At 35.3% G+C, this 26435-nt stretch overlaps 1 protein-coding gene across 11 annotated transcripts in view; it reads left to right on the forward strand.

Moving 5' to 3' along the window:
- The window catches only part of NOVA1 (NOVA alternative splicing regulator 1), a 156888-nt gene that overhangs the window by 27744 nt on the left and 102709 nt on the right, over positions 1-26435 (forward strand). For 2 of the 11 annotated variants that reach the window (XM_083838493.1, XM_083838494.1), the window contains one exon: positions 12819-26429. The exons of the other annotated variants lie outside the window; for them this stretch is intronic. In XM_083838493.1, the coding sequence (XP_083694619.1) occupies positions 22992-24227 (1236 nt within the window). In that variant the 5' untranslated portion in view covers positions 12819-22991 and the 3' untranslated portion in view covers positions 24228-26429. Of the gene's footprint in view, positions 1-12818; positions 26430-26435 lie in introns of those variants that run through there. 11 annotated transcript variants of the gene reach the window in all.

Below are 26435 nucleotides of genomic sequence, written 5' to 3' on the forward strand. Positions count from 1 at the left end.
ATAGGTAACACTTAGCCTGAAAATTCAAGGAAACTTAAATCAGAGAAAGTAAAATGCAGATATGTTTTCAGTTATAAATACCTTGTTCTCACAAGATAGAAACAAAAATCCTTTTAAAATCCATGGCATCTACTATTTTTAAATAACATTTTTTTATAGCCAAATACCTACTTATGCTGTTGTTATGACAGTAATAATCAATATTTAAATTAGGAACCAGTATTAGTCACAGGGATATTCATGTTTATTCTGTACTTAGGTGATCTGTGTCCAGCTAACCCAGAAAAGGTAAATTTTGTTCTGCTTTTTTACAATAATCATTCATTGCTGAATCATTAAGTATAGTATTTAAATGTAGAAGTTATTTCAGATGCAAGCTTGTGAAGTATTTTGTATAGGGCTATATATTTTTTTGAAGCAGATGCTATGGGCAGTTGTTTTCAGTCAGAGGAATACTTTGTGTAGCTAATGGTGCTTATAACAATATAATAAGCACCTATATTTTAGTTTCTCTGATTTAGAATTGTTTGGATTTTGAAAAGAAATAAAACCTTGAAAAAATTATGTTATCATATGCTGTAATGATTCAGTGATTTTTGTAGGTCTTACCTTAATATAATTTCATGTGAATTTCTAGCTGGAAATCATTGTATGCATTGCAGAATAAAATCCACAAAAAGCAGAAATAATGACAAATATAGTAGCTGGAATATGATTTCCCTTTTTACTCTCCTTTTTATATGGAATGAATTTCTATTAGAATGCCATATCTGTATTCATCATTTTAACCTCTTGAAGTGCTAAATAGATTCGTATCTATTTATACTTCTGTGCAACCTACATTTCGAAGCATTATTTTCTTTTAATTATGCTAGACTGTAGAGATAGTCTTAAAAATCAAGTGTACAGAGATGGTCACTAATGAGGGTGTTTGTTAGAGGAAGATTTACCTTTAGAGATTTTGAAAAAAAAAAGATGTGGAAAAAAAAAAGACGATTCCATTTCTCAGTGATTGTGTGTTTCCTTGCTACAGCTGCAGATATTTTAAATGCCATCTTTCTTCCCCTACCATCCAACTTGTTTCTGCAGTCGTGCAGTGAAGTCATAATCCTGTGTTTCACATCCATCTGTTACCATAGAAATGATTGTAATAACCTAAATTTAGCACGATGTCTTTCCTACAGGATCAAGCAGGAGGATTGAATGGGTTGTATGTGAAAGAATCTTTGCAAAAATCAGAATATGTTCTAGTTAGCAAAATCTAAATGCTGTGATAAATCTGAATGACAAAAAATTAAGCCTCAAGTAAAATATCATTTAGAAAAAACCTCTTGATTTTAGATTTAAATCATCATGAATGAAATCTGTCACATACCACGCAAACAACTTAACTTAGGATAAAAAACACATATTGTTTCTTAACAGGAGCTGATATGAGATAAAATGTACAGTGGCAGATGAATACATTAATCTGATGAAAATTATTTTCATAAATATTTTCAGAATATTTACTGTGGTATTTACTGTAGTCTGGGTTTATTAAAAGGCAAAGGAATGAGCTCAGAATTTACTATGAAAGAGGCAATTTCTGATCATATTTAAAAACGCAAAACAAAGATTTATAAACTGATTTTATTTAAATTTAGTTGAAATACATTTTTCATTCTTAGAAAAGAAACAGAACTTTGAATTTTGTTAAAAGCAGTGAGTTATTGTATAACTTGAAGTCCTGACTGCATTTGTCTTTGGGACATGCACAGGATCTCATTGTTAGATGTGTCCTCAATTTTATGTCCCCCCTCTTCCCCCGTTACATTTATATAAGTTCATTGGATGGATTATCATACATGATTACAAAGGCAGGACTCCAGTACATTCACATAAAGAATGATCTCTGCTCATTTGATCACCACCTATTCAACATACATTGTTTCATCATTGGCCAGTAAGTAGCTGCATAAATTATTTGCTTCATGTTACTTCATGATTTTTTTTTCTCTGAAGACAGAATTGCTAATTTCCTTATGGTCTTTATGGAGTATTTGAGTTACATACACAATTTGAATCACTCTGTAGGGTTGAAGCATTAATATTATCATTTTATAGACAGAGAAATGAGGCACAGAGGGATTCAGATCAAAAGTGTGTGTTAATTTTGTGTGATATTTGAGCTTTACAAAATCATTTTAAAAGTACTTATGTAGTATTATGTAGCACAAACTGTGTTCAAACTGTAAGTCTCATTAACATGGTTAAATGGTGACTGCTAAACATTTATGTAAAATAGGTCTTAGGGTGTAAATCAGACACACAAAGAATAGGATTCCTCCCCTTTCTTCTCCCCCTTTCATTTTTTCCTCTCTTCACCCTCTCCTTCCCCTCACCTTGCGCACATTTCCTCATGTGTGCTTTTACTCTTGCTTTCCCTTTTGTCTGTTCCATCTCAGTGGGAAGCATAAAGCTGGCTTTAAAGAGAAACCATTTTTATTTTTGCAATTTTCTTCTTTGTTCTGGGCATACCTTTGAACTAATCAGGGAAGTCTTTCTGTTACTGGGCCTACAAGATAGCATAGCACTATGAAACTACTGTCTGGTAGGTATACTCCTGAGCAGTAGCATGTCAGAAAATGGCATATAAATTTAAAGAAAGCTGTTTGGGTGTATTTAACATGGAACTAAGAATATATGTTTCTGATTTTTAGAAAAGTTGTAAAGCTTTCCTTGTTGTGATATGATATCCATATCCTTGCAAAGTAGTGGTTTGAGCAGCATTTATATCCTGCAAGGTGTTCCTATTATTGTTGATGATTATAACTGATTATAGTAAATTTGAGAGCCCTGCTCATATTCTAATAAGTTCCTGGCTAACCATCTTCATTGATTTAAGAACTTGAAATCATAACTATTGTTCGGTGGAAATGGATTGTTTTTTCCACCACTTTGTTGCAAGTCTGACCAAATTTTCAAGGGGTAGACTAAAACAACAACAAAAAGTTAGGAGCTTTTATGCTTTATTGATGCATAACTGGTTCTGGAGACTAATAAGATTAAGGATCTTTGCTTGAGACGTGTTCTACTTTATGGCAAAAATAGAATTGTAGAATCACAGAATATCCTAAGTTGGAAGGGACCCCCAAGGATCATTGAGTCCAACTCCTGGCTCCACACAGGACCACCCAAAAATCAGACCATATGTCTGAGAGCATTGTCCAAACACTTCCTGAACTCCAGCTTCACTGGAGAGCCTGTCCCAGTGCCCGACCACCCTCTCAGTGAAGAATCTTTCCCTAACACCCAGCCTGACCCTCCCCTGTCCCAGCTCCATGCCGTTCCCTCGGGTCCTGTGGCTGTCCCCAGAGAGCAGAGCTCAGCGCCTGCCCCTCCGCTCCCCTCATGAGGGAGCTGCAGGCCGCCATGAGGCCTCCCCTCAGCCTGCTCTGCTCTGGGCTGAACAATCCAAGTGACTTCATCCATTCCTCATACATCTTCTCGGATAGAGCCTTCACCATCCCTTCTTTGGGCACTCTCTAATAGTTTTATGCCCTTCTTATACTGTGATGCCCAAAACCGTACACAGTACTCAAGGTGAGGCTGCATGAGCTCAGAGCAAAACAGGGCAGTCTCTTCCCTTGACTGGCTAGCAATGCTGTGCCTGATGCACCACAGGTATGGTTGGCCCTTTTGGCTGCCAGGGTGTATTGACTCATACTCAACTTGCTGTTGACCAAAACCACCAGATCCCTTTATGTGGGGCTGCCCTCCAGCCTCTCATCCCCCTGTCTGTACAGGGTTGCCCCTTTCCAGGTGCAGAATTCTGCAGTTGCTCTTATTAAAATTCATGTTGTTGGTGATTGTCCAGCTCTCTAATTTGTCAAGATCCCTCTGCAAGTTGGGAGTCAACAGCTCCTCCCAATTTAGTGACATCTGCAAACTTATTTAGTATACCTTCAAGTTGTGCATTCAAGTCATTTATGAAAATCACCATTGAAGAGAACTGGCCCTAAAATGGAGCCCTGGGGAACCCCACTAGTGACTGTCCGCCAGCCTGATGTAACCCCATTTAATATAACCCTCTGAGCTTGACCTGACAGTCAATTGTTCACCCATCATATTATGTATTTGCCTAGCTAGCTGTATGCTGAACATTTTGTCCAGAAGGATAAAGTCTAGTAGGAGTTAGATGAGTACTGAATGATTTTTCTTGATATGACTGATACACACGTAAGATAAAACAGTAGTACTTTTTCCTTTATTACGTTAAAACTGGTCCTGGATATTCTCCTACTAATAAAAGGTACTGAATCTGGTTCTAAGATAATTACTTTGACTTTTAGCTCTTTTGCTATGCTTGTATTTCAAATCCATTTGACACAAAGTGGCATGGTTCGATGCTACCACTCTTCCTCAGAATTCGGCTTCTTTAAATTTCCTTCATAGAAACCGTCTTCAGTAAAGCAGCATCTAACATATTTTCTGCTAATTTTTTTGTATTTCTTTGATATGTTTTTAGTTTAAAATTTTTTAACACTTTTTATGGTTTAAGCAACTTAGTCCATTGTAAATGTGAAAATGAAAGTGTAAAGCTATAGTAATTTGTATAATTGATGATTAAATGTATTAGACAATATTCATGTTTGTAAGTTAGGTGATAATGCAGTATTTTTGCAGAACATTATATAAAAGTAAAGAACAAATGAAATATTGCTGGTGTCTTTAATAAGCATGTATCAGTGAGCCTCAGGGTTTCAATAATAATTGAACAGTAAATTTATCTTGTCCTTCATTTAAAAAAAGTTCTAAGAAATGATACCGTTTCTCCTTAGGTCATTATGTTTGAAAAACAAGCAGTTAAAGGAGGTGCATATGTTTAATATAAAGATTATAATCTTTTCTGTAATGAAGTGAAAAGGTGCTGTATTTTGTGTCTTTGATTTATTATTCTTTTTCATTAATATTTGTGGAAAATGTATTGAAATTTGGTTTTTAAGGTATTAATGGAATATAATGAATTACATTAATGTAATTAAGGCATGTATTTGACTTAAGTGTAGTGGCATATAACACTTGTGCTGACACTCATGTAAATATTAATTATTATTACAGTATTTTTTTGCTAACATCGGTCTGTAAAATAATGAGGATCGCCTGTGCCATATTGTAATAGGAGATAATACACATGAGAGAAAAAACAGCTACATTTTGATTACTTCATACCTGGCCATACACTTGATATTGATAATCCCAATTTGCAATACAGAAATCTGAACGTGCAATGGCTATAGTCACGCTAAAACAAATTTGTCTAAGATACAAGTGTTTATGCTTTTCAAAAAAAAGTCTTTATTGAAAAGATAATTCATTTTTAATTACCTGCTTTGATAGAGTTTGAGCTCCCTAGTCCAGTGTCCTGTAGTTTGCAGTAAGAAAGCATTTGTGAAAATGGATATATAAAAGCAGCTAAGTATGAGGGGATGGAGATTTGCCTTTTTTTTTTTTTTTTTTTTTTTTTTTTGCTTTTGCTAGGATATGGGCTATTTCCTTTAAATCTGCATTTGTATAGTTTTTGCTTTTCAGGTAAGTTGTTACTTCTCTCTCCCTTGAAAAGCAGCTTTTTATTCACATTCTTACCACTCTTACACTGTCATTACATCATAAAGGTAAGTTCATTACCTTATAATTGAAGGCTGTGTCTTCTCAATACAGCATGCATGGCACTGTTGATTGCTGTAAGTCTGTGGTAGAAGTGCGTTCTGTGTTTTTGTATGAAGTTCAAGAGAACTAACTTTTCACTCAACTTAATTATTGGATTTTAGCTGGTTTGGGGCTTAAATTTATACTAGACAATGCAGATTCATGAAGTTCAAGTTGTATATAGAGTTTTATATTTTGTGTTTATACTCCACTGTAGTACAAAGTCAGCAGTGAGTAAAACACTGAAATATAAATTAAGCATGTGGTAAATTGTGAGCTGATGTAGCATTTCTTTATGTTGCTGCTTTCATATACTGGTAAGGGTAAGTGCAATTATTGAATTGAGAGGTTATGTAGGTGCTGATCAGTGGCCTAAAAAAGAATATACTTCAGCTTCTCTGTTGTAGTATGATGCAAATATTGGTTAGATACTTGCATCAGAGAGGTCAAGTGTTGTCCTTTAATCACTTAAAAGTATTCTAAACTCTTAGCAAACAAGGCTGAAGCAGATGCTGACTTGATATCCTATGTTGCTTCTGGAACTTTATATTATGGTAAAGTACCATTTGCTAAGGGAACAAATAAAATGCTTACATCTGAGTAATGTAACTATGTGTGAAATGTACAGCTCCAAAAACGTTCCTGAGTTTTAGTAACAGGTTAGTCAGGAAACCCAATCGGGTTGGTCGTTGTCCCATTTGGCCTTTGTTTGCAGGATTTTGTTCCATGGAAGCCAGAAAACATACTATATTGAACATCTGGTCCAACCCTTAAATGCAGCTGAAATGCGTCTGGGTAGATGGTTGGTCTAAGGGCACAAATGCACCACTGGATATCTCTGGTTCCTTCAGATTTGGTACTAAGATTTGGAGAATTTAAACAAGATAAATGGATAAAGGTTGAATAATCTGAGGATGTGACTAATGGTGATTCATAGTAGTTTTCTGAAGCTTCTTTGAGTTTCTAGCAAAGGTTGTAGGGACACGTGTCATCCAAGTTTTAATGCCCATAATTAGAGCGTAATATTGGAGTCTTTTGAAATTGAGGAAGTAGTGAAGCAAAATTTATTCCCACAGTCCTCAAATCCTTCAGGGTTTAGGTCTTGTATATGAGATGGTCTAAATATATCTTAATAAGCTAGGGAAACGTAGATATTAGTGGAAAAACAAGTAAATTCTAAATAGTTTCAGAAATGGACAAGGTGGATTGAAAGAAATCTGTAATGATCTTCTGTCGAAAGCCAAGTAATCATTTTTTTTATTTAATTGTGGTTTATTTAATTGTATGTGTTAAATCTTTGGGCATGAGGCAGACAAAGGACGCGCAGCAACAGAGGGGAAGTAAGAGGAAAAATACTGTCTGCCTAAATAGGAGACTCTTTAATGCTTTCTTTTAAACTCTCATGACTGATTTTTTGTTGCAGGTTTTTTTCTATTGTTTTTGGAGGTTCTGAAAGGGTTTGAATAAATCAAACCCTTACACAGAATTATTTTCTGAACACAGTAGTCTGTATGACTTTATAAGCTTTTACCCTTCTTGAATGTTATGACAAGCTCTGTATATGATCTCTGCGAGGATGTTTACATGTAACTTAATACACTACATAATATCCTAGCAACTGGAAATGCCTCCTGTATGTGTTGAAAGCAAGCGTAGCTACTTACACAGCTAGATTTATTTCTTGCATTGCCTGTGTGATAGACTTCAACTGTTAGCAACATGTTTGATTTACAGTTTAAAAATGTTCGTAATGGTAAACGTTTGTTGTTGTTGTTTGCTTTTTCTTGGGTTATCCTTTCTAGAATTTACTAGTGTGGTGAAACAGCTCATTTGTAGGTGGCCCAAATACAGAAATCTACTTGGATTTTTTTCCAAGTTTCTTTTTAACGTTCCTGTTTTAACATTACTTATCACCAGAACCTTGTATGCACCTGTTAATAAGACAGAACAGAAAATTTTGTTGAAAAGTATTGAAAATTTACTCAAATTTGTCAGTAATCACATTTCTCACTTTAAGTTGGACTAATATGTATTTCTCTTCTCATGGTTAAAACTATGGTGAATTTAATCTTCCTGTTTACATATTGTAATTAAAAACCTATGTGTTCTTCATCTTATATGGGTTGGCCTCCCTTCTTGCCTTGCCATTAGTGCAGAAAAGAAAACTAATATCTGTTGCACAGTAATTTGATTTTAGGTTCAGTGAGCCATGAATTATAATGAACATTTAAGAAATTACACTAAAATTATGTTATTTGCATTTATATTGGAAGTGTGTTTTTATTTTTTGTTTGCTTTTTCTTTTTCAAAAATGTTTGTGATATTGTGCCACTGTATAATTTTCTAGCATGATGAAAAAATTTTTTCAATTTTTTGTCACAGATTAAGAGCTACCCTGTTGGCATTTTTTCCCCAGATTTCTGCATTTGTGTATGAATGAGAACGGACAGTTTAGAGTACTTGTAAGATATGGGAATTTCTGGGAGGCATGTAATGTTTATGTTGATGATTACACTTGATGAGTACACCTCGTCTCCCACCCTCATTTATTTCTGTTGGTGGTGGTGTGCTTTTTTTGTTGTTTTTTTTTTTAATACATGTGTCAGGCAGAGTCATCGAATAAAGCTTACAGTATCAAAAAAAAAAAAAAAAAGGCAGTTTATAGGCTTGTTCTCACTATTCTAAGGTTTCCTTAATTTTAAGGTCCCAATTGCCAAAGCCCAGTTTGGGCATTTGAATCCAATTGAGCTGCAGTTTGACCAGTTGCCTTCTAAATAAAAGTTATTTTTAGCTTCATACAGTAATTAAAAAAAGATATGTTTTTTAATCAACTTTAAAATTATCTGGTGTAGATCTTGCTACTTTGAGAATTCAGCTCCATCTTTACAATCCAGTATTCAGTTTGGACAAGATGGATGCAATGTGCAAGTTTTGGTAGATCTGAGCAGCGTATCACAGATTTTCTCAAGATAATATTACTAAGCAAAAAAAAAAAACCACGAACAATAACAACAACAAAAAAACAACAAACAACAACCAAAAATCCCCAACCGTTTATTGTATTTCCCATAGGACTTGCACCTCTGCAGAAATTGTAAATTGTGGGGTGCTTTAAACTAGTTTAAAACTTGTTGCCATTTAAATATATAGGGCTTTGAGTAGATTTCTTGCATTTCAAAACTGGAAGAAAAAAATACAGCAACTGACTTACCTTGGTCAGCTAGATGAGTGACCTGGTCATAAAAGGAAATTAAGTTTGTTAAATAGGGCTTTCCCCTTGTGAACCCATGTTGGCTGTGACCAGTGACTGCATTGTCTTTCTGGTGTTTTTCTATAACTCCTGCAATAATTTTCTCCGTAATTTTACCAGGCACCAAAGTGAGTGGTAAATACATGAAATGTTATGTATACCTATCTAAATATTTAAAAAACAAAAACAAAAAAATGTTGGTGAATTTCAAAGGTACAGTCATAACTGGATGCAGACTTCACCCTATTCTTTGTCAACTTCTGTCAGACTTGAAAGCAACTCATGCCTTGCTTTCGTATGCATCCCTTGCATAGTATCTGCGATGTACCAAATATCAGATATGGACATGCCATGTGTTTATCATATGAAATTTTATTATATTAAAAAGTTCAGTAGTGGATAGGTGAAAACTTCAAAGCCTTGTGAAAGCATTCTATGCTGTTCCTATATATTCCTTTTTGTACTGCTAAAAACTTTCTGTTCTTTCTTACGTTCTTTTACAAACTTCCTCCTGTGAGTGACTGCTTATTCATTTTCCATAATAGTATTGCTGGGTCTCAGATTCAAGCAAGTAAAGAATGTTATAGGTAATGGTGTTCTGTGGTATAAAAGTTGTATCGATAAGTTTCTCATCACTGTTTTGCTTCCTGCAAAAAAAAGGCAGATAAAAAAAAAAAAATCCTTTTGTCATCCATATGTGTACTCTGTTTGACCTATGATTTTCTGAAACTATAATTTTTTGTTCCAATACAACCTTTTGATATTTTTGTGTTCATCTGTGCTCTGTAAAATTAAATGCTGCTGTTATAATGGTGTTGCAGTATCTCAGTATCTCTTAAAATTGGATTTACAAGTTTTGCTTAAATGAAAAGTCCTCTAAAAATATTTTGCAACAGTATTGTATATCTTACTAGATATACAAGAAATGGAAAAAATAGCTGTACTTTTACTAAGCTATAATTAACTTAAAGGTCTTATAAGCCATAGAACATCATGAATTTCATTGTAATTAAAAATCAGCATTATGAGCAGCAGAAAAAATTTTTAACATGGAAAGGAATTTACATCTGTTCAAGAACTGCCCTAATAGCTTGTCATTCTTTTTTCTTTTCTCTCTAGAAATCATCTTTTTTTTTTTTTTTGGATTTACAATATTTTTCCTAATTCCTTGTGCTGTAGCCAATCGTAGAATGGCTCGGGTTGGAAGGGACCTTAAAGATCATCTAGTTCCAACCCCCCTGCCACAGGCAGGGATGCCACCCACTAGACCAGGTTGGTCAAGGCCCCATGCCAGTCTGGCCATGAACACCTCCAGGGATGGGGCATCCACATCTTCTCTTGGCAACCTGTTCTAGTGCTTCACCTCCCTTAGAGTGAAGAATTTCCTCCTAATGTCTAGTCTAAATGTATCGCCTTTCAGTTTAAGACCATTCTCCCTTGTCCTATCATTATGTACCCAAGTAAAGAGTCCTTCTTCATCTTTTTTTATAACCCTCCTTTAAGTATTGAAAGACTGCAGTGAGGTCTCTCCGGAGCCTTCTCTTCTCCAGGCTGAACATCCCCAGCTCTCTCAGCCTTTCTTCATAGGAGAGGTGCTCCAACCTCTTGATCATCTTTCTGGCTCTCCTCTGGATCCATTCTAACAAATGAACATCTTTCTTGTGCTGGGGGCTCCAGACCTTGACACAGGAACTTGGTACTCAGGTTACAGAATGAGGAAGGAACTGGAGCTCCTTGACAGTAAACTGGAAGTAGTTTGGGAGGCTAATTCATACAGGTTGTAGTTAGCTTTCTATTAATGCTTAAAGGCATAAACTATGGGTAATTATTGGTAATTATTCTCCATGTTGTGACATTCACTATTTTTGATATAAAATGTGTTCTTCCCTTTATTTTTTTTTATTTTTCCTCCTTGAGAAAATGTTACAGGAGAGCATTCATAGAGTTATTTGTACTTATCTTTACCCTACTCAAGCTATTAAACAGTGCCAAGACTATTTTATAGGGTAAAATTCTAGCTGTCTTGATATTTTGTTATTGAGTGGGGGGTGAAGATTTCACCCAGTACGATGCTTGTGGAAGTTGGAAAAATCAAAATCGAAGTGAGCTGTTGCCTATTATAATGCTATAATTACCCAATAGAATGAAATTAGAAGATGACCTGTTTCTTAAATCTTTTGGGTTTATGGTTAGTCCTTTTTCCTTTACATTGAATCATTTTCATGAATTTAAGTAAAGAACCTGTTATATGCAATGTAACTTCTTATTCTGCTAAAGCATCTGTTTGCAGTTGGTAAACAAGAATTTGCACAGTGTATTGGGAATTAGGTTTACAGCCTCTAATTAACATTTCTGTTATCTACCTGTTGGCATTCCCATGACAGATACTGAAAAAGGAATTGCAGAAGAATATGCAAGCTGTGGAACTTATTTTGCATATTTAGAAATTCATGTTGTTGTATCTGTGTTGGTGCACTGTGATGAGAGGGGTTGGATTAACACTTTTTTTTGTAGACTGAACTGAAGTGTGGCACATGTTCTTGCAATAGTAAAACTTAATTTAAAATCAAATTAGAATCTTAAGATAATTATACATGAGTATTTTAGTGCTGGTATGGAAATTGAGGCTGTTTCAATATGAAGTTCAATATCAGTAGCTAAGGTGATTTTTCCTTTTGCTTGGTATATGTATCTGCTTTTCACTGTTGATCGGGGTAATGCTGTAGTCCAGGTTTTAAATTTATGTTGCAGTTGAGCATCTTAACAGGATATATTATACGTCTTATTGAGTAGTGAGGTATGTATGCAAACTATATTTATTTTCTCAATGATCTTTTTGCTTTTAATAGGCACTCTGTTAAGTTACATAGCAATCACTGTGTTACCTAGTAACATAGATAACTATTTTTATAGATTCTAGTTACTTTTTAAAAAACTAACCTGTTTGAGTTTAGGTAAATTTCTTAGGTCACAACAAAATTTGGCCAGTTTTGAGTAAATAGAAGACTAATGGAGTTTGCTAGGAAGGTGGTTAATTACAAAATTTATTGAATCTGTATGCTTCTGCATGCAGGAGCAGTTTTGTTGCTTTGACAGTAGCTGAACAGGTACAGAGTAATAAGCATTTATTACCCTAACCTATAACCCTAACCTATATTTTTTTTGTTGTTGTAAGGCCATTTTTTCTAAGCTAAAAATTTTTGGCAAAGTTTTTTTGACTTGTGTAACAGATACGGTTTCAGTTTTGATTCCAGTTGTGAGAGGACTTGTCCAGCAGGACTTCTACAGATGTCATCTCTAACTTTTCCATGGATGTTTTGGAAGTCCTGGTTTAGTTAACACATCTAGATATTAATAGTGAGATGCCAGTGCTTTGTGTTTTTATTAAGCTTATATTTGCCTCTAGCAAAAGAATTATACTATTGATTGCATTGTGAGGGGAGAATTTTTATGATCCTTTTGGAGGCTCTCAACCTTTGTTTCAATTAGATATTTCTAGTGTATATGTGAGATTAACACTCAGAATGTCACTTTCAGTAAATAAAGAAGGAATAAAACAGGTATATACAGTCTTGACTTCTTAATTTTAATAAAATTCATTTTTTCCTAACTGTTTATCTTTATCTAGGTAATAATAACCAAAAGTGAGGTCCTAGTATGCTTATTATTTTGCAAAGCACTGCTTTCGCCCAATTTATAAATAATACATATTTAGGGCATGAAGCCCTAAAAGGAAAGATCACACCTAGTGACAAATCTGTCCTACTCCATATTAAAGAACCATTACGATCGTCATCACCAAAATCTTTTTCATAAATAGTACTAGAGTGCAAAGGACCCAATGATCCAGTGGACACTGGTATTTTATATTTTTCAGGAGCACAGTGGAGCTGAGCTGATCCTGCCAACTTCCTCTTCGTTTTCTGGGACCATGAAAGAGCTGGCAACCTTACTTTTTAACACTGACTTATTTTTAGCTCATTTCTGAAAAATATTCAACAAATCCCAAGATCAGAGAATCATTTGTAATAATTTGTAAGACACTTAAAAAGGAGCTAAATTGGCAAGAATTTCAGGCACATAAAGGTTTTATTTGCTATTGTACCTGCATCAGTTTCAGAAATATTTTTAATGCTTGAATACTAGCAGAGGAGCAAAGAGATTGAGATTGAAAAATCAATTAGCTAACACATCCCCATTTCAAAGGAACTGTTCACTTAAGGAAGTTAATGTGTTCTTCTGTACAAAAAAAGGCCTGAAATTGTAAATTAACATTGCATTTATTTTTATATTACATGTATTTGTTGTTAGTTTTAAGTACTTACCACAGATAAGTACCATTTAAAATATCTTAATGTGTAACTCTGATTTAGGTCACCTTGTTTTGTAAGGTGCATGCAGTTAAATTTTCTGTGTTTTTATCTGAAAGACATTTTGTTTTCATTAACTCTGATTTTGCCTATCTGCATTTATAGTCCACTGCTGTTTGGCTAGCGAGAACCTTTCATATGTTTTCAGTATGAATTAGATCCTCATGCTTATAGCATTGTATTATTTTTCACTTGCATGGAGTATGGACTGCAACATCAGTAAAGGCAAGACTGCTTTTACATTTGTTATTTTAGATTTTACTGTGAAATGTTGGTCCTTTTGTTGCATTTAAGAGAGGAAAAAGTTTTTTCTTTTTAAAAAACCAAAATCCTACATAATCTAATGTCTGTTGAGTTTTTGAGATAGTATGACCAGTTTGTGTGAATAAATAGGAGCTAGAACAATAGTCTCTCCCTACGCCCTCCACCTGGTTTAAAAAAGTTGACTAAATGAAAATAGCAAGGCAGTAGGTTTTTAATTTAAGAGCCTGCTCTTGTGGAATTGATATAGTGTAGAGGAGCTTCATGGTATTTTATTGATGACTTTAAGAAATAAGTTACAACTCAGAAGAAATCCTCGGTATATTGAAAGCTCAATATCTTGGGCTTGGTTCTTGTTTCAAAGTTATATTTTTTACAAATACATATGTATAGTACTTATCTATTTAGTATATAGTTACGTTTATAGTACTTCTCTGTTCCATCTTAAATGTTTTCTGTACAAGCAGCATGAATGAAAATGCTTATACAAAGTCAGAAATGATCATGAATTTGCCGATATTTTTGTTTGGTTTCACAGAGGATATTAATGCATACTTGTGCGTAGTTTTTAGTGACAGCATGCTGTGTTTAAAATTTTGCAGTTTCAATATGTATTGGTAATGCACCTTTTCTTTTACATCTATGTAGCTTGGAGAATATTTTTAGTAAGCAGCCCTGTATAGTCTGCCTCCCTCTTAGATGCACAGGCATGTGGTCTCTTGCTCATGTTCTCTCTCTTACATGCATGCATGTACAGGATAAGGTGCAGTTTTAATTTAGAATTGAGCATGTATGTCCATATGTTTAATTTGATACACAGAACTTTACTGTTATGATGGCTGATTTTATGAATTTACATTCACTTGTTTCTTAAAGGTTGAAATAAGTTTTCAAAACCAAAAAAAAAAAAAACCACCAAACATGCATTCATATATTTAGCAGTGATGAAGTTCAGTATAGAAGTAAAATTTTAGCTTTAATTCTTTTTCTCATTTTTTATGATGTACATACATGGAAAGATCAAAAATCATTAAATTCTCTATTTTCTTACAAAGTTGTTTTATGGTCTTAAAATATGTATATTTAGTATGTTTTTATAAAAGCATGACATAGTGTGTTTTCTTCATGTGTAATTTTGATCCCCATTTGTTGATTTGTAACACTGTCTAGATATACTCCTAAAAGCGTTCTTTAGTAATTATAAAAAAAGTGTTTTTTAATGCTTACAGGGTAACAGTTAGCTTTACTTGGCTGTGAGGAGACAGTTTTTGCGACAGAGCTTCCACTCCGAAAAGCAGCCTACAAAAGCAAGAGAACGAGGGGTAACTCTTAAGACAAAAGTAAGATTCTAGTTAAAAGCGTATACCAAAACCATGGTCTGAACAGCATCTGTTTTGCAGAGTAAGTTGTATCCAGACTAATTCCCACATGATGGTAAAGTTCTCTTAGTGTATTGTTGTCTCACATCACTTCAAAAATTAGGTTAGAAGTTTTAATCCCCTGGGGCAGATGCTGCATGTTTATAAAGAATGGACTATAGGTGCACAGCCATTTGAAGAAGCTTGCTATTAAGAGAGTCCCATTGGAGACTTTCAGAAGCTGTTAAAAACTGCTTAAAATAGGAAAACTATTTGTTTCCTTTATATGCAGAGAATTAAAAAGGAAAGTCTTTCTGGCAGTATTAATGTTGTATTCTTAATCTATTGTTGATTAAACTAAAAAATCTCCTACTGTTTTATTAGATGACTGATGGAAAATAACTGTAGAAAGTTGCTGCATTTAAAGGAGCGATGAAGTCTTTCTATACTTGAGATCTTACATTGACAGCAGAACTGCTATAGAAGAACTACTATAGAAAACCTTTGTAATGTAATTTTTGAATATCTCTGAAGAGAGGGGAAGATACAGTAATGATGACTATGTAGAAGAGCCCTCTTTTCTGTGTGCCCCTCCCCTCCACTGCTGCTTGTCTGCGTATCCTTCTGAACCAGTCTATATTTTCTATGTAGATTGTTTAATTTTGTCTAAGAACTTGACAAATTTTAGCAGCAAATGCGAGATTAAAGTATTTAAAGTCCCTGCTCGACCTGCAGAGTTACTAAACTTGAAACTGAAGTTGAAATAGAACTGAAGTTTGTAAGAGATCCAAAAGTAATTTCAGCAATTGATCTGTGCCATTTCACAAACATGTATGTTTCTATTACAGAAACTTATATTTTTCTATTACATTTCTATTTCTGTATCTTTCTATTTGAAATCTATCTTTCTTCTTGAAATTCTGTGTTGATATCAGAGCTGCCAAATCACAACTAAAATTAAGATCATTTCAGCATCTAGTTAGTACTATCCAGTTTTGTATGTGAAGAATCTTTGTGTACTTATAGCAAAAAAAAAAAAAAAGTGCCCTTGAATCCAATATCTGATTTTTTGTCAGTATATTAGTGCAAAATTGCAAGTATTGTGACTGTCTCATGGGCCTGATTTTTGGCCTCATTGCCCTTGAAGAAGCAAAACAGGATTTATAATCTAAATCACAAACTCCTAGGGCAGAGGGAGCACCAGGCATCTGCCACTGATCTACTGTCCCACTCACCAGAATTACAGGCTTGCAAAGTCTGGGAAGTAATGCAAGCTGTGGTATTTGTTTTGTATTGAACATACAATATACCATGAAGAAACCTTTCATTTATAACTATTGATAGTTTGACACATTTATTTTCTTTTTATGATGATGGTTAAAAATCATGCTCAGTTGATTAGCAACAAGAGAGATCAGTGTATCAGTGGTGAAAGGTTCTTCAGAGAAATTAAATTCAGGAAACTCAAAAGTTTAACTTCAGAATCCATTGCAGTATAATGTTTAGATTTCTGTAACTGTAATTGGGAAAATCTTAAAGCACCAAAAGACATAATTTCTGAGTAGTGGATACAATTTTTATTAATTATACTTCAGATTGAAATCAAACTTTACTGTGACAAATTTTCCATATGTTACACTGCAAATACTGAATAGATTTATCCTAATTAAGTACTTTGGAGTGGTTACAGAGGTCTGAAAATGTCCTACCTTCTCTGGTTGACTCATCCTGTTTTGATCAGTTAAGTCTTTGGTGTGTTGAAGGTTTATGTCACTTTGTCTTGGCCAGTGGTAATTACTGAGGATTCATTTAGACTTTATAGCAGTATGCCAATGGATCTCTGTTTGGAAGCTATGTTGATAACTACTGTAGTGAAATGTACTGAAGGCCTAATTAATAAATACATTTCTCATTTTGGGGAAAGTTAACTGATAACTTGAATGTTATCACTTTTATCTACGTAGATAATTTCTCTTACTTTTACAGTTTTGGTCTTTTTGGGAAACTACCTGCTTTAGGTGGTAGGTGGTTGAATCATCACAACTTTTGAGCTAAATTACCTCAGTGTTTGCTCTGTTATTTAAAGAAATTAAGATGTGGATTGGAATAAACTTTTCTTAATCACAGCTATGTAGCAAGCAAGTAGTGCTGGCTGATGAGACAGATTAATGCAACTGAAGTAGGTAGAATCTTTGAGACTTTAGTTTAAAATTGCAAACATATTATTATCATCTATGTTAAACTGTTAGACTTGCACTTGTTCCACTCCATCTGAATTCTTGTGTACTACTTAGAATCCTTTTACTCTCTACTGAGTGGTTGTGGGTGGTTGCCTTGGTTCTTGCTGCAGTCATCTAAGCCTAATGAAAATGAGACTGGAATTACCGCTTCAGGTAATTCATTAAATAGCTACTTCGTGAAGTTATTAGAAGATTAATATAGGATCATCTTAAAATGAACTATCTTACACATTTGAACACTAAAGTTTTGTGATTGTACTGTTTGCTTTTTGTTTATAACCTACTGAGTTGGTGACAAACCTTAAAGTCCTTCCCTGTGGAGTCGATGTGTGCCTTTTAGTAGTTAAGAAACAAAATTAAGCTTTCTTCTATATCTTTTCGTCAGAATATGACTACGAAAATAGTTGTCCCATGTCAAGACTTTTATTTTAATTTTGAGTCTGTGATATGTAGTTAATGAATTCTGAATTCTGTTTTGTTTCTTTAATGAGACTCCAGTTTGTCTACCACATTTGGTCAGCTACTTTATATTTCTTGGAAACTGTATTATTAAGGAGATCAGTAGCTTAAAAGCATCTGTAAAGGATTGGATGCTGGGCCAACAACCTTGAATTTGACTCTGTATATGGTGTAAAGTCAGTGTAGAGAGTTGTATCATCACAGTAACATTTGCATTGCTGAAAAGATTGCATTTTATAATAGTTAACCTACTGTTTCCTGCCTAGATTTAGTAAATTATAGTGACCAACTGTGATTGTTTTAAGTGTGAGAAATGCTATTTATTAGTGTGTGGCATGAACTTAGAGGTGGGAGGAGGAATCTTTGTGGTTTTTTATTTGCTTCACCTGTTCCTGAGTAAATGTTCTTGTTCTCAGTAAGATGCTCATAGATGTATAACTTGCATTGCAAACTTACATTCAATTTGCAAAAACTTATGACTCTTTTTTTTTTTTAAAATAATCTAATTAAAGCTTCATTATCTCGAGAGCAAACAATTCCATCTTGTTGTTCTGAAAGTGTTTACATTTTGCAGTGTGAATCATCATATGTGTGAATCATCAAAAACATCATACGATGGGTGAGCAATTGGCTGACAGGCAGGGCTCAAAGGGTTGTGGTAAATGGAGGCACATCTGGCTGGCGGATGGTCACTAGTGGTGTCCCTTAAGGCTTCATTTTAGGGCCAGTCCTCTTCAATGTTTTTATAAATGATATGGATGTAAGACTAGAAGGTGTTTTGAGCAAATTTGCCGACGATACCGAACTTGGAGGAGTTGTGGACTTGGTTGAGGGTGGAAAGGCCTAGCAGAGAGATCTGGACAGATTGGAGAGCTGGGTGATCACCAACCACATGAAGTTTAACAAAAGCAAGTGTCGGGTCCTGCACCTGGGACGGGGCAACCCTGGCTATACGTACAGACTGGGCGACGAGATGCTGGAGAGCAGCCCCGCAGAGAGGGATCTGGGGGTTGTGGTTGACAGCAAGTTGAATATGAGCCAGCAGTGTGCCCTGGCAGCCAGGAGGGCCAACCGTATCCTGGGGTGCATCAAGCACGGCATCGCTAGTCGGTCGAGGGAAGGGATTGTCCCGCTCCACTCTGCGCTGGTCCGGCCTCACCTCGAGTACTGTGTGCAGTTTTGGGCACCACAGTACAAAAAGGACATTAAGCTGTTGGAGAGCCTCCAGAGGAGGGCGACAAAGATGGTGAAGGGCCTAGAGGGGAAGACTTAAAAGGAGCAGCTGAGGTCACTTGGCCTGTTGAGCCTGGAGAAGGGGAGGCTGTGGGGGGACCTCATCGCAGTCTACAACTTCCTCACGAGGGGGAGTGGAGAGGCAGGTGACCTAGTCTCTGTAAACACCAGTGACAGGACCCACAGGAATGGTGTTAAGCTGAGGCAGGGGAAGTTTAGGCTGGGCATCAGGAAGAGGTTCTTCACAGAGAAGGGTGGTTGCACACTGGAACAGGCTCCCCAGTGAAGTAGTCACTGCACCAAGCCTGTCTGAATTTAAGAAGAGATTGGACTGTGCACTTAGTCACATGGTCTAAACTTTTGGGCAGACCTGTGCGGTGCCAGGAATTGGACTTGATGATCCTTATGGGTCCCTTCCAACTCGGGATATTCTATGATTCTGTGATTCTGTGAATCACTAGGGCTACGTGGGAACACTGGATGGCTAGCTAATACAGTATTTAGCCAAATTTTTACAGGACAATTGGCTTCTGAGTGTCTTTAGAACAGTCTGAGTAAGAATTATTTCAAACCGAACGGTGTATGAACTTTGCTTTCCTGTTTATAAATAGGCCTGATAAAAGCTTCTTTGCAGTAAATGTTCACCTTCCTATTGGCGCCTATATGGTAAACAGTATGTACTTCATAGAGAAAAGGTTTTATATATGATTTCAGTCTGCATAAAGAACAGAACTTAAAAAACAAACAAACACTAGTTTTGATTGTAAGACTTCCTAGCACCTGGATTAACCATGTCTTGAAGAACCCCTGTATTTAATACATCAAAAGTATGTCAACTAATACAATCTGTGCTTTCAGATAATCTTATATGGTTAAAATTTAGTGTTATAATTGTCTTATAAATTAGTGTTGAGTAAATCTGTTTTACAGGAATATTTTTCTGTTTTTTATATTATATAGAAAAAATCAGTTATTTCTGCTTACAAATGAAAAGACTCATTCAAACAGTGATGTTTTTATTTCCTGAATTAACTAATATTGACAAGTTGTCCTTCAGAGGGTTGTAATATACTATTTAATTATCAACTCTAGTGTCTTTTAATAGCTTCTGTAGCAAGATCATAATTACCTTGCATATAATCATTGGTTGATACACTTAGCAGCCTATCTATGATTCATTCTTTGCTATTACTCACATTTTGTAGCCTTGACACATGAAGAACTCCATGCTTTTCTTGACAATTAAGTGTTCTTAATGTTTAAAGGTAATCTAATTTTCCCATTCTGCTTTAACAATGTCCTTGAATCTAGTTTAGGGGTGGCTATGTGGGTGATTAGTATAAAATAAGCAAATGGTTATTTGGTGCTTTAGCTTTCCTTTGGCTGTCCAGATTAATAACAAGCAGTTGAATGTAGTCCATGGGTACCAAATTGTGGTAATTGGAAAGTTATCAAAATGCCAGATAAAACAGTTAAGAAATTATGACTTTTTCAATTTTGACAAAGTATTTTACTACAGATATTTAATAATAGTTAATAGTCTTATAGGTAGTCTTCAAAGTATTAGTAGTGTGAGCTAATTCAGCCTGAATTGCAATAAGATTTTCTCACCAGATCACCTCTTACCTACTAATGATAGACCAGTGGTAATCCAAGTTCAAAGTATAATAGAATATTGAACTAGTTTATAGTGGACAGAGGTAGTCATTATCTTTTGTTACATTTTTTCTTATTTTTTCATTTATAGTAGCATTAAGATTGAGATACAGGTTAAGTTGTCAAAAATCAAATCTACTTTTCATAAATTCTATGCTTTCTGCTTTCATTAAAATCAATATTATGAAATTCATTAAACTTCTTTGCCATTAATGAAAGGTTGCTGTCATTTGCCAGCAATTGAAGCCAACATAATTTGTAGTTATTTCAATGGGGATACGTCTTTGAAATTTTACATTAAAAAGTCAGATAGTCTTTCCCTAACCTCCTCAACTTAATAGTGTCCTCCTGTCAAAAGCTAACTAAATAAAAGGCTCTTCCCAGCATCTCCCAAACAGTGAGACTTACTAGGCTATTTTGCCATATTAGTTGTAGACTTTTTTTATTTTTTTTTTAAACTGTTGCAACTTGTTAGCCAAGGATTTTCTACTGAGACTTTAAAGCTCTACTACTGAGGCTGGGTGGCATCCCTATTTATATTATAGGTGCATCTGCCTCACGTATGTTTTAGTTTATTGTCTGACTATAGTCTGCATTGTGTGTACTTGCATGCACTTTCTCTATGAAATATGCTGTGAAGTACGATTTTATGTCCCCAAACAGCTGATGAAAGCTTTGTGGTCTAACAAAGAATAAATAAACAAATGTTGCACGGTTCAGTCTTACGTAAGCATATGATACACACTTTACGGATGCACAGAAGTTCTTGATTTTGTTATTGGAATAGATATTAAACTAAAACACAAGCCCTTCTGACTGTGAAAAGTAACTGTTGTATGATTGGCATGTTGTAGTAGAACATAAGCTATTTTTGTTTTAGTTTGCCTTCAATTGGATGTCTTGTTTGCCAGTATTTAGAATGTGTTATTGTGGAGGACAATAAGGGTGTTAGTGTTTGCTGTCCTCCAGTACGTGACATAGTGATAAAGGTTTAAAAATATATAATCTCTGGTGTTTCTAACTTGGTACAGAAGACTACAGTACAACATAATACTAAAGCAAAAAATGTTATTAATGTGTCTTTAAAAGAACATTTTTTTCAACAGTATTGTAAATCTAGTTCCACATCTTGCAGTATCTTAACGAGAATGTCTTGTTATACTCAAGTGGTAAAATAAAAGTGCCTTTTACATAAATAATTGTCAAGTCATAGGGTTTGTTATCTAAGGCAGATTACAAATGAACATGCTGTGTATGCCTTGGATTCTGGAAGAACAGGGTAGCTGTTTTTGTATAATGTCACTTTTTTCTTTCGAAATACTGGACAGGTGCTTCAAGACTTGTGTACTATACAAGTTTCTGCTACTTAAAGCTGGTAACTAAATTGTCTAATTTTTTTGTTGATTGTATGTTTTAAGACGATTTAATTTTGTAATTAAGCTTAGTTGTTTGACTTAGATGGCTTAGTTTAAAAAGTTTACTGAAAGACCTTTCCAAAAACATATGAAATGTGTGTGTGTATGTAAATATAAGTAGGATTTTCTTTGCAAATTAAATGCTTTTGAATACTATCTAAATTATTTCTACAGAATTTTGACTGAATTTATTAACAAAGTGAAACATTTCCTATTTAATTACATTTTAATTATGAAGAAAGTAATTGTTACAAATAATTTCACAGTATTTTTGTCCTTTTTTCTGTTTAGACATTCACATAGTTTGTGTAGATTGTATGTCTTTTTCTTGTTTCCATTTTAGTAATTAAGAAGCAGAAAATACTGCACAACTGTCCTTTTTTTGTCACTAAAGTTAAAAAAAAAAAAGACATAGGAAGAAAATCAGTTTAATTTAAAAATATTTAAAATATTCTTGTATCTTTTATATTGAATTGTACTTTAAAATTGTACATTAAAAAAAGTAAATACACTGAATTTTTGCATTCTGTTCTTTACTAAATTTCAGTAAGACCATCTAGCTCTCAGAGGAATTGTTTTGGTTGTGAAGGCATTAATTTAGCACTAATGTTAAGTAACAGCTGAAATGTGACTTCAGAAATATGACTTCAGCAGTATATGCTGCCTATTCTGGTTTTGATTGGTTAAGAAACAGTTTGGTTGTGATTATTTACATGGTTCTAAAACAAAACCACCAACAACAAAACATTCTGCTTCTTTTCAAGCTCTTTATCTGATGTTTCCTTCTTTTCTTTGTGTGTTTGTCTTCTCTGTTTTTCCTGGTATGTTTGAATTATTTTTGTAAATTTTAGAATTTAAGACAAAAAAAAAAAACAAACATTAAATTAAAATCCTCAATGTACATATTGAATCCCAAGCATTTACTTTTTTCTTTCCTGAATTGTTTTGTCATAAAATTTCTTCAAGACAGCTGTATTGAAGGGAATCTGTAGCAAATCCGGAGGGTAGACCCGGGGAACTATAGGCCTGTTAGTTTGACCTCAGTGCCAGGGAAGCTCATGGAGCAGATTATCTTGAGGGTCATCACGCGGCACTTGCAGGGCAACCAGGCGATCAGGTCCAGTCAGCATGGGTTTATGAAAGGTAGGTCCTGCTTGACGAACCTGATCTCCTTCTATGACCAAGTGACGCACTTGGTGGATGAGGGGAAGGCTGTGGATGTGATCTACCTTGACTTCAGTAAGACGTCTGACACCGTTTCCCACAACATTCTCCTCAAGAAACTGGCTGCTCATGGCTTGGACTGGCGTACGCTTCATTGGGTTAAAAACTGGCTGGATGGCCGGGCCCAAAGAGTTGTGGTGAATGGAGCCAAATCCAGTTGGAGGCAGGTTACTAGTGGAGTCCCCCAGAGCTCAGTGCTGGGGCCAGTCCTCTTTAATATCTTTATCGATGACCTGGATGAGGGGATCGAGTGCACCCTCAGTAAGTTTGCAGATGACACCAAGTTAGGTGCGTGTGTTGATCTGCTCGAGGGTAGGAAGGCTGTGCAGGAAGATCTGGATAGGCTGGACCGATGGGCTGAGGCCAACTGTATGAAGTTCAACAAGGCCAAGTGCCGGGTCCTGCACCTGGGGCGCAACAACCCCAAGCAGCGCTACAGGCTGGGAGATGAGTGGTTGGAAAGCTGCCTGGCCGAGAGGGACCTGGGAGTACTGGTTGATAGGCAGCTGAATATGAGCCAGCAGTGTGCTCAGGTGGCCAAGAAGGCCAACAGCATCCTGGCTTGTATAAGCAGCAGTGTGGCCAGCAGGTCTAAGGAGGTGATTGTCCCCCTGTACTCGGCTCTGGTGAGGCCGCACCTTGAGTACTGTGTTCAGTTTTGGGTCCCTCGCTACAAGAAGGACATGGAGGTGCTCGAGCAAGTCCAGAGAAGGGCGACCAAGCTGGTGAGGGGTCTGGAGAACAAGTCTTATGAGGAGCGGCTGAGGGAGTTGGGGTGGTTTAGCTTGGAGAAGAGGAGGCTCAGGGGCAACCTCATCGCTCTCTACAGTTACCTTAAAGGAGGCTGTAGCGAGGTGGGGGTTGGTCTATTCTCCCACGTGCCTGGTGACAGGACGAGGGGGAATGGGCTAAAGTTGCGCCAGGGGAGGTTTAGGTTGGATATTAGGAAGAACGTCTTTACTGAAAGGGTTGTTAGGCATTGGAATGGACTGCCCAGGGAAGTGGTTGAGTCACCGTCCCTGGAGGTCTTTAAAAGACGTTTAGATGTAGAGCTTAGTGATATGGTTTAGTGTAGGACTTGTTAGTGTTAGGACAGAGGTTGGACTAGATGATCTTGGAGGTCTCTTCCAACCAGATTCTGTGATTCTGTGAAGTTTAAGTTTTAATATTTTGTTCTTTTCATGAACTTAAACTTATTGTTAGAAGTAACCATTTTGACACAGTGCATTGATTTTATGCATTTAGTAAAATAATTAGCCGTAGACAGTCAATGTTTCATTGAAAACTATAATTAAGCTTCAGAATAAACACTTAAACTGGGGGCTTGCACTTCATATATTTAAATTATGGTGTGTGCACCATTGGGAACAGAGTCCTGCAGTGTTACCTGTCAACAGACAAGGTATCCAGACATCGATTTCCATCAGTTCCATCAACTTCTTTTAAATGGAAGATAAACTTGCATAAAAAATATTCTTCATACTTTTAACGCGTTCTTAAGAGAAAAATCTAGATACGAACATTTATATGTTTGAGGATTATATGTATTGATAGGATTTATAGAACACCTAAGCTAATGCGAAGGGTGAAGCCAACTGTGTATCTCATAGTCACAGTAGTCCACAGTAATCATTTTTTTTTTTTGGACTGAATATAGAGAAGGTACTGGTAGTCATACTGAGTTGTTACTGCTTTTTCTACCAAGAGAACTAACTTTCCTTACCATGAAGAAAAAAAAAAATGAAAATAAATGTTCAGTCGATTTACTGAACTTGTAGAATTAATAAATAGTATTTACACCCACTTGCACCTGACCTTAAAATATTGTATATGTGTTATTATACCTGAAAAGAAACTGTGTTTTGTTTGCAACTTTTGAGAAGGCTTTTGTCTTTGCTGTCATGAAAAGAACTGTCCAAAAGCTGTTGCTGGAAATGAAGAAATCCCTAGCCCATAGAATCTGAGCTGTTCATTTAAATGCAACAGTCTGAGTGGTTTCACTTTGCTAAAAATAAGTAAAGCTGCATCTTTTATCAGCTTTCTTGATGTAAGAATTACTACAAGTTTTCCAAATATTTTTCTTGTGTCCTGACGCGTTCAATTTATATTGCAAATACATCAATAACATTTTTGTGTGAATTCAATGCATGGACATTTGCCACGTCTTTCAAAGTTTAAAAATTTGAAGATAGATATTTGAAAAGAAGATTTATAGAATGAACAAATATGCACATATATGTGCAAAAGTCTGGGACAGAGTTCTGAATTTTTGCTATATAACTCTTGTATTGTTTTCATGGAGATTACTTGGATTTGTTAAATGCCCTAAAATACAATTTTCCTGTGCTTTTGTTCATGTCTGGTTGGGGCAGAACTGTTACTTAAAAAAAATTCTTGATGTTGTTGTTCTATAATATACAATACTTTCCTATGTAAACCAAAGAGCTTAACTTCCAAACAAGAAAACTTAGTAATATACTTAATGCAAAATGTTATTAGAATTATTCTAAAGAACCAGTTTATTTTATTCCTTCATATTACGAGAAATAAACTAAAATCAAAAGCCCTACTACCATATCAAAGGTTCCAAAGTATGTAGTTAAAGCCTTATGTAAAAAAAATACATTTTTTAGGATAAATGTAGTTTTTAATTGTTACATAAAATTCAAGATCGACAATACAAATCTAAAAGTTGCTGTAATTTCTATTTCCCAGTTTTGTCAGGAATACTTCTTAGGACTTCTGCTTTTGGGATTGTCTTCCATTGTGGAATCTGATTTTACCTTTAAATACTCCCATAGCAGCTCTGTTTTTGTCTTAATTTCCTTTAATACATCAATCCTATACATCACTTTTGTGGTGGATGAGCAATTAGTAAGATGAATAAATTAAAGGCCTTTGGTGGTGGTCTTGTAGTTCAAGAGTGCAGTGGAAGCTTAAAAGTCTCCATTTCTCTTCAGCAAGGATATTGTAGGTGTACTGATTAAAAACAAAGGTGGCTTTTTTTTTTTTTCAGAACTGAATATAGCATTAGAGTTTTTCTGGTATTGACTAGTTTTCACAATGAGCTGCAAAGGACATTAGTCTGTACATTTCCAAAAAGAAAGTTGTTTTTACATCCAGGAGGTTCAGTTCAAAACTGATATGCTTGTTACAGAAGAGACAGTGTATGAGTTCTTGTAGTCATTATGTAGGCAAAAAAAAAAAAAAAAAGCAGACACTTCAGTTTCAGAAATCTGCAGAGCAGTGACATGGCCTTCCATTCAATTTTTTACCAG

This window comes from Anser anser (assembly GCF_964211835.1).
Source record: "Anser anser genome assembly, chromosome: 5".
NCBI classification, from domain to species: Eukaryota; Metazoa; Chordata; class Aves; order Anseriformes; family Anatidae; genus Anser; species Anser anser.